This window comes from Pseudorasbora parva, chromosome 25 (genome assembly GCF_024679245.1).
Source record: "Pseudorasbora parva isolate DD20220531a chromosome 25, ASM2467924v1, whole genome shotgun sequence".
Lineage (NCBI taxonomy): Eukaryota > Metazoa > Chordata > Actinopteri > Cypriniformes > Gobionidae > Pseudorasbora > Pseudorasbora parva.
Genome location: NC_090196.1, coordinates 34579441 through 34589440, shown reverse-complemented (window position 1 = coordinate 34589440; position 10000 = coordinate 34579441). Strand labels below are relative to the sequence as shown.

The 10000-nt window shown below is 30.0% G+C and overlaps 2 protein-coding genes across 2 annotated transcripts in view; one reads left to right on the top strand and one right to left on the bottom strand.

Annotated features, from left to right (window-relative positions):
* dbx2 (developing brain homeobox 2) overlaps positions 1-7879 on the bottom strand; it is a 20170-nt gene extending 12291 nt beyond the window's left edge. The window contains exon 1 of the mRNA XM_067436026.1: positions 7137-7879. Within this exon, the coding sequence (XP_067292127.1) occupies positions 7137-7326 (190 nt within the window). The 5' untranslated portion in view covers positions 7327-7879. The remainder of the gene's footprint in view (positions 1-7136) is intronic.
* LOC137064601 (DNA-binding protein RFX7) overlaps positions 1-10000 on the top strand; it is a 94165-nt gene that overhangs the window by 28510 nt on the left and 55655 nt on the right. The gene's annotated exons all lie outside the window — the stretch shown is intronic.

The window sequence follows — 10000 nt, the reverse complement described above, 5'->3', positions numbered from 1 at the left end:
CACATGGGACAGGGCGACTGTACTGTATTAAGGAGAGGATGAACGGGGCCACGTATTGCGAGATTTTGGGGAACAACCTCAGTTAGAGCATTGAAGATGAGTCGAGGCTGGGTCTTCCAACATGACAATCAGCCGAAGCACAGCCAGGATAACCAAGGAGTGGCTCTGTCAGAAGCATATCAAGGTTCTGGCGTGGCCTAGCCCGTCTCCAGACCTAAACCCAATAGAGAATCTTTGGAGGGCGCTCAAACTCCGTGTTTCTCAGCGACAGGCCAGAAACCTGACGGATCTAGAGAAGATCTGTGTGGAGGAGTGGGCCAAAATCCCTCCTGCAGTGTGTGCAAACCTGGAGAAAAACTACAGGAAACGTTTGACCGCTGTAACTGCACACAAAGGCTACTGTACCAGATATTAACATTGATTTTCTCAGGTGTTCAAATACTTGCAGCTGTATCATACAAATAAATAGTTAAAAATCATACATTGTGATTTCTGGATTGTTTATTGATTATCTGTCCATTAACTGATTATTAAAATGATTATCTGTCCATTAACTGATTATTAAAATGATCATCTGTCCATTAACTGATTATTAAAATGATTATCTGTCCATTAACTGATTATTAAAATGATCATCTGTCCATTAACTGATTATTAAATGATCATCTGTCCATTAACTGATTATTAAAATGATTATCTGTCCATTAACTGATTATTAAAATGATTATCTGTCCATTAACTGATTATTAAATGATCATCTGTCCATTAACTGATTATTAAAATGATTATCTGTCCATTAACTGATTATTAAAATGATTATCTGTCCATTAACTGATTATTAAAATGATCATCTGTCCGTTAACTGATTATTAAAATGATTATCTGTCCATTAACTGATTATTAAAATGATTATCTGTCCATTAACTGATTATTAAATGATTATCTGTCCATTAACTGATTATTAAATGATTATCTGTCCATTAACTGATTATTAAAATGATTATCTGTCCATTAACTGATTATTAAATGATTATCTGTCCATTAACTGATTATTAAATGATTATCTGTCCATTAACTGATTATTAAATGATCATCTGTCCATTAACTGATTATTAAATGATTATCTGTCCATTAACTGATTATTAAATGATCATCTGTCCATTAACTGATTATTAAATGATCATCTGTCCATTAACTGATTATTAAATGATCATCTGTCCATTAACTGATTATTAAATGATCATCTGTCCATTAACTGATTATTAAATGATTATCTGTCCATTAACTGATTATTAAAATGATCATCTGTCCGTTAACTGATTATTAAATGATTATCTGTCCATTAACTGATTATTAAAATGATCATCTGTCCATTAACTGATTATTAAAATGATCATCTGTCCGTTAACTGATTATTAAAATGATCATCTGTCCATTAACTGATTATTAAAATGATCATCTGTCCATTAACTGATTATTAAAATGATCATCTGTCCGTTAACTGATTATTAAAATGATCATCTGTCCATTAACTGATTATTAAAATGATCATCTGTCCATTAACTGATTATTAAAATGATCATCTGTCCATTAACTGATTATTAAATGATTATCTGTCCATTAACTGATTATTAAAATGATCATCTGTCCATTAACTGATTATTAAAATGATCATCTGTCCATTAACTGATTATTAAAATGATCATCTGTCCATTAACTGATTATTAAAATGATCATCTGTCCATTAACTGATTATTAAAATGATCATCTGTCCATTAACTGATTATTAAATGATTATCTGTCCATTAACTGATTATTAAATGATTATCTGTCCATTAACTGATTAGTAAAATGATCATCTGTCCATTAACTGATTATTAAATGATTATCTGTCCATTAACTGATTATTAAAATGATCATCTGTCCATTAACTGATTATTAAATGATTATCTGTCCATTAACTGATTATTAAAATGATCATCTGTCCATTAACTGATTATTAAAATGATCATCTGTCCATTAACTGATTATTAAAATGATCATCTGTCCGTTAACTGATTATTAAAATGATTATCTGTCCGTTAACGGATTATTAAAATGATCATCTGTCCGTTAACTGATTATTAAATGATTATCTGTCCATTAACTGATTATTAAAATGATTATCTGTCCGTTAACTGATTATTAAAATGATCATCTGTCCATTAACTGATTATTAAAATGATCATCTGTCCATTAACTGATTATTAAATGATCATCTGTCCATTAACTGATTATTAAAATGATCATCTGTCCGTTAACGGATTATTAAAATGATCATCTGTCCGTTAACTGATTATTAAATGATTATCTGTCCATTAACTGATTATTAAAATGATTATCTGTCCGTTAACTGATTATTAAAATGATCATCTGTCCATTAACTGATTATTAAAATGATCATCTGTCCATTAACTGATTATTAAATGATTATCTGTCCATTAACTGATTATTAAAATGATTATCTGTCCATTAACTGATTATTAAATGATTATCTGTCCATTAACTGATTATTAAAATGATCATCTGTCCATTAACTGATTATTAAATGATCATCTGTCCATTAACTGATTATTAAAATGATTATCTGTCCATTAAATGATTATTAAAATGATCATCTGTCCATTAACTGATTATTAAAATGATTATCTGTCCATTAACTGATTATTAAAATGATCATCTGTCCATTAACTGATTATTAAAATGATCATCTGTCCATTAACTGATTATTAAAATGATCATCTGTCCATTAACTGATTATTAAATGATCATCTGTCCATTAACTGATTATTAAATGATTATCTGTCCATTAACTGATTATTAAAATGATCATCTGTCCATTAACTGATTATTAAATGATCATCTGTCCATTAACTGATTATTAAAATGATTATCTGTCCATTAACTGATTATTAAATGATCATCTGTCCATTAACTGATTATTAAATGATTATCTGTCCATTAACTGATTATTAAATGATTATCTGTCCATTAACTGATTATTAAATGATTATCTGTCCATTAACTGATTATTAAATGATTATCTGTCCATTAACTGATTATTAAATGATCATCTGTCCATTAACTGATTATTAAATGATTATCTGTCCATTAACTGATTATTAAATGATTATCTGTCCATTAACTGATTATTAAATGATTATCTGTCCATTAACTGATTATTAAATGATCATCTGTCCATTAACTGATTATTAAATGATTATCTGTCCATTAACTGATTATTAAAATGATTATCTGTCCATTAACTGATTATTAAATGATTATCTGTCCATTAACTGATTATTAAATGATCATCTGTCCATTAACTGATTATTAAAATGATTATCTGTCCATTAACTGATTATTAAATGATTATCTGTCCATTAACTGATTATTAAATGATTATCTGTCCATTAACTGATTATTAAATGATTATCTGTCCATTAACTGATTATTAAATGATCATCTGTCCATTAACTGATTATTAAATGATTATCTGTCCATTAACTGATTATTAAATGATTATCTGTCCATTAACTGATTATTAAATGATTATCTGTCCATTAACTGATTATTAAATGATCATCTGTCCATTAACTGATTATTAAATGATCATCTGTCCATTAACTGATTATTAAAATGATCATCTGTCCATTAACTGATTATTAAAATGATCATCTGTCCATTAACTGATTATTAAATGATCATCTGTCCATTAACTGATTATTAAATGATCATCTGTCCATTAACTGATTATTAAATGATCATCTGTCCATTAACTGATTATTAAATGATCATCTGTCCATTAACTGATTATTAAATGATCATCTGTCCATTAACTGATTATTAAATGATCATCTGTCCATTAACTGATTATTAAATGATTATCTGTCCATTAACTGATTATTAAAATGATTATCTGTCCATTAACTGATTATTAAATGATTATCTGTCCATTAACTGATTATTAAATGATCATCTGTCCATTAACTGATTATTAAATGATTATCTGTCCATTAACTGATTATTAAAATGATTATCTGTCCATTAACTGATTATTAAATGATTATCTGTCCATTAACTGATTATTAAATGATCATCTGTCCATTAACTGATTATTAAATGATTATCTGTCCATTAACTGATTATTAAAATGATTATCTGTCCGTTAACTGATTATTAAAATGATCATCTGTCCATTAACTGATTATTAAAATGATCATCTGTCCATTAACTGATTATTAAAATGATCATCTGTCCATTAACTGATTATTAAATGATCATCTGTCCATTAACTGATTATTAAATGATCATCTGTCCATTAACTGATTATTAAAATGATCATCTTTCCATTAACTGATTATTAAATGATCATCTGTCCATTAACTGATTATTAAATGATCATCTGTCCATTAACTGATTATTAAATGATCATCTGTCCATTAACTGATTATTAAATGATCATCTGTCCATTAACTGATTATTAAAATGATCATCTGTCCATTAACTGATTATTAAATGATCATCTGTCCATTAACTGATTATTAAATGATCATCTGTCCATTAACTGATTATTAAAATGATCATCTGTCCATTAACTGATTATTAAAATGATTATCTGTCCATTAACTGATTATTAAATGATTATCTGTCCATTAACTGATTATTAAAATGATCATCTGTCCATTAACTGATTATTAAAATGATCATCTGTCTGTTAACTGATTATTAAAATGATCATCTGTCTGTTAACTGATTATTAAAATGATCATCTGTCCATTAACTGATTATTAAAATGATTATCTGTCCATTAACTGATTATTAAATGATTATCTGTCCATTAACTGATTATTAAAATGATCATCTGTCCATTAACTGATTATTAAATGATTATCTGTCCATTAACTGATTATTAAAATGATCATCTGTCCGTTAACTGATTATTAAATGATTATCTGTCCATTAACTGATTATTAAAATGATCATCTGTCCATTAACTGATTATTAAAATGATCATCTGTCCGTTAACTGATTATTAAAATGATCATCTGTCCATTAACTGATTATTAAAATGATCATCTGTCCATTAACTGATTATTAAAATGATCATCTGTCCATTAACTGATTATTAAAATGATCATCTGTCCATTAACTGATTATTAAAATGATCATCTGTCCATTAACTGATTATTAAAATGATCATCTGTCCATTAACTGATTATTAAATGATTATCTGTCCGTTAACTGATTATTAAAATGATCATCTGTCCGTTAACTGATTATTAAAATGATCATCTGTCCATTAACTGATTATTAAAATGATCATCTGTCCATTAACTGATTATTAAAATGATCATCTGTCCATTAACTGATTATTAAAATGATTATCTGTCCGTTAACTGATTATTAAAATGATCATCTGTCCATTAACTGATTATTAAATGATCATCTGTCCATTAACTGATTATTAAAATGATTATCTGTCCGTTAACTGATTATTAAAATGATCATCTGTCCATTAACTGATTATTAAATGATCATCTGTCCATTAACTGATTATTAAAATGATCATCTGTCCGTTAACTGATTATTAAAATGATCATCTGTCCGTTAACTGATTATTAAAATGATCATCTGTCCATTAACTGATTATTAAAATGATCATCTGTCCGTTAACTGATTATTAAAATGATCATCTGTCCATTAACTGATTATTAAAATGATCATCTGTCCGTTAACTGATTATTAAAATGATCATCTGTCCATTAACTGATTATTAAAATGATCATCTGTCCGTTAACTGATTATTAAAATGATCATCTGTCCATTAACTGATTATTAAAATGATCATCTGTCCATTAACTGATTATTAAAATGATCATCTGTCCATTAACTGATTATTAAAATGATTATCTGTCCATTAACTGATTATTAAAATGATCATCTGTCCGTTAACTGATTATTAAAATGATCATCTGTCTGTTAACTGATTATTAAAATGATCATCTGTCCATTAACTGATTATTAAAATGATTATCTGTCCGTTAACTGATTATTAAAATGATCATCTGTCCGTTAACTGATTATTAAAATGATCATCTGTCTGTTAACTGATTATTAAAATGATCATCTGTCCATTAACTGATTATTAAATGATTATCTGTCCTTTAACTGATTATTAAAATGATCATCTGTCCGTTAACTGATTATTAAAATGATCATCTGTCCATTAACTGATTATTAAAATGATCATCTGTCCGTTAACTGATTATTAAAATGATCATCTGTCCATTAACTGATTATTAAAATGATCATCTGTCCATTAACTGATTATTAAAATGATCATCTGTCCATTAACTGATTATTAAAATGATCATCTGTCTGTTAACTGATTATTAAAATGATCATCTGTCCATTAACTGATTATTAAAATGATCATCTGTCCATTAACTGATTATTAAAATGATCATCTGTCCGTTAACTGATTATTAAAATGATCATCTGTCCATTAACTGATTATTAAAATGATCATCTGTCCGTTAACTGATTATTAAAATGATCATCTGTCCGTTAACTGATTATTAAAATGATCATCTGTCCATTAACTGATTATTAAAATGATCATCTGTCCGTTAACTGATTATTAAAATGATCATCTGTCCATTAACTGATTATTAAAATGATCATCTGTCCATTAACTGATTATTAAAATGATCATCTGTCCATTAACTGATTATTAAAATGATCATCTGTCCGTTAACTGATTATTAAAATGATTATCTGTCCGTTAACTGATTATTAAAATGATCATCTGTCCGTTAACTGATTATTAAAATGATCATCTGTCCATTAACTGATTATTAAAATGATCATCTGTCTGTTAACTGATTATTAAAATGATCATCTGTCCATTAACTGATTATTAAAATGATCATCTGTCCATTAACTGATTATTAAAATGATCATCTGTCCATTAACTGATTATTAAAATGATCATCTGTCCGTTAACTGATTATTAAATTATGCATTACCTCCTGTTATTATATAGTGGTGTGTGATGAAATATCTTCTGCAGGTGTTCTCGGCGTAATTATTACCTGGCGTTGAATCTTGAATCCTGTCCTCCGTCTGGCTGTGTGAAACACACTTCAGCATCAGGCCCAGCGCAGACACACACACACACACACCTGCCGCAGGTGAGCAGCTCTCCGCACGCAGCAGGTTATCTATCAGAAAACTTTTCCCGGAGCTCCCAAATCCGGGATGCCTTGGAGGAAATCCAGCCATTTTGTTCGGGGTCCCTCGTTCCTCACTTCAGGAGATCATTCTGAACGCTCTCCCACTCGTGTGTGTGTGTGTGTGTGTGAGTTAACTTCATTAAAAAACACAAAGAAAACAATGCGTCCTTCCCCAGGCCGCCTGTGATTGGCCGAGCTGATAAGAGAGGGCTCTTTCTGCGGGACAGAAGGTGGACCCCTTCATTCATTATGTCAGAGTTCCCATTAAATGATAGACATTGGAGACAATGGACTGCCGGCCAAAGTTTAACTTGCCCACCGGACTGAGCCAGCCGCAGTAAATAGTAATATCTTTTTTCAGCGCGTCCATTGAGCAGGCCTTTGAGAGAAGTATCTGCGCCTCAGTCTATCAATGTGGACTATATTTCTTTAGTTTATTGTTGTGCGGCGTCGCACAGCTGGACAATGAGGACGTGTTTGCTATCAACAAGTGCTATTTACAGCAATTAATGTGTGTGTGAATCTCACCAAGTCCCGTTTTAACAATTAATGTGTGTGTGAATCTCACCAAGTCCCGTTTTAACAATTAATGTGTGTGTGAATCTCACCAAGTCCCGTTTTAACAATTAATGTGTGTGTGAATCTCACCAAGTCCCGTTTTAACAATTAATGTGTGTGTGAATCTCACCAAGTCCCGTTTTAAAGCAATTAATGTGTGTGTGAATCTCACCAAGTCCCGTTATTAATGTGTGTGTGAATCTCACCAAGTCCCGTTTTAACAATTAATGTGTGTGTGAATCTCACCAAGTCCCGTTTTAACAATTAATGTGTGTGTGAATCTCACCAAGTCCCGTTTTAACAATTAATGTGTGTGTGAATCTCACCAAGTCCCGTTTTAACAATTAATGTGTGTGTGAATCTCACCAAGTCCCGTTATTAATGTGTGTGTGAATCTCACCAAGTCCCGTTTTAACAATTAATGTGTGTGTGAATCTCACCAAGTCCCGTTATTAATGTGTGTGTGAATCTCACCAAGTCCCGTTTTAACCCTCCCTCCAAAAATATATATTTTGCATATATATGGCAACAGAAGACGTTATACGGCAAAGCTAATTCTGCTGTGGTATATGCTATATATATATATTTCATTCAGAAAATGAAGGTTAAAAACATTTTTTCAATACTCAGATTCTGTAATACCATCATTTACACTATACAATTATTCAAAAGTGATGTAATTTTGCATAAATGTAAGGCAGGACAGCTACTTTAGCTAATAATATTGTCTTTTAATTAGTGTAACATGCTTAATTTTTAAGAAAATAATAGTAATGTGCTAATATTTTATAAATTGAGCATGTTACAATAATTTTATAATCAATGTCATTAGCTTTGCTTTATGTAAAAAATAATGGTATATATTTAGTAATAATGATTAAAATTATATATATATATATATATATATATATATATATATATATAGAGAGAGAGAGAGAGAGAGAGAGAGAGAGAGAGAGAGAGAGAGAGAGAGAGATTTTAACTCTTCTGAAGTTAAAAGATTAGTATATGAATAATATTTATATATTATTTAATTGTTTTTATATGTAAATATGAACACAGACATGGGGAAAAGATGATTTGAAGTCTAATTTTTGCACCATTTATATTATGTTCCTAAAAATGAATCATGTTACACTTATAAAAAATATATCATTAGCTTTGCCAGTGTAAAAAAGTAATAGTGTATTATTTAAATTGTATTTAAAATGTAAATGCGATGCTCATATTCACTTTACTGCCTTACATTTATGCAAAATTACATTAAAAATCACTTTTGAATCATTTTAAAGTGCAAATGATGATATTACACAATCTGAGTATTGAAAATTACGAGAAAAAGCGTTATGCTTATTTTGGAATAACTTCTTTTTTAAGTTACTTTATATATATATAAATGATCAGTTTCTCTGGGTTTATTATTTATATGTATGTGTTTGAGTAAAATGTGAAGAGTTTTGATTTATTCTTCAAACTAATAACAACATTTCTTCCCAATTTTAAGTTAAAATCATTAGAGCATTTGTTAGCAAAAAATGACAACTGGTCAAAATAACAAAATAAATATGATAATATGAAGTATGTATATATAAATAAATATATAATAAAATAATATAATTACAATATCTGCGTGTTGGCTCAGGTCATGCTGGCGGCATCTCTGGCAGGTCAGAAGTGTGTGTGTGTGTGTGTGTGTGTGTGTGTGTGTGGGCTTGTTTTTGTGACATATGAGGACACAAATGTGTGTAATGCCATGGGTATGACACAGGTATTACAGGAGAGGGTGAAATATGAGGACATTACCCATGGCCCCACTTTACAAAAGGCTTATAAATCACACAGGAGGAGTTTTTATGAGAAAGTAAAAATGCAGAATGTTTCCTGTGTGTGTGTGTGTGTGTGTGTGTGTGTGTGTGTGTGTGTGTGTGTGTGTGTGTGTGTGTGTGTGTGTGTGTGTGTGTAAACAGGCATGTCCCAGCGCAGGGGGGATCCGGGCCGCTCTTTAGGGGGAAACATCACCTCATGCTGGGCATGCTAATCGCCGCAGACAGCCGATCTCTTTGTCCCCTCGACACAGAGCCAAAGGCCACATGTAATCAAATTTGCAGTTTTATTGGCCGCGCTGGTAGCGGGCAGGCCGTCGGCCGATGAATATGTAATGTGTG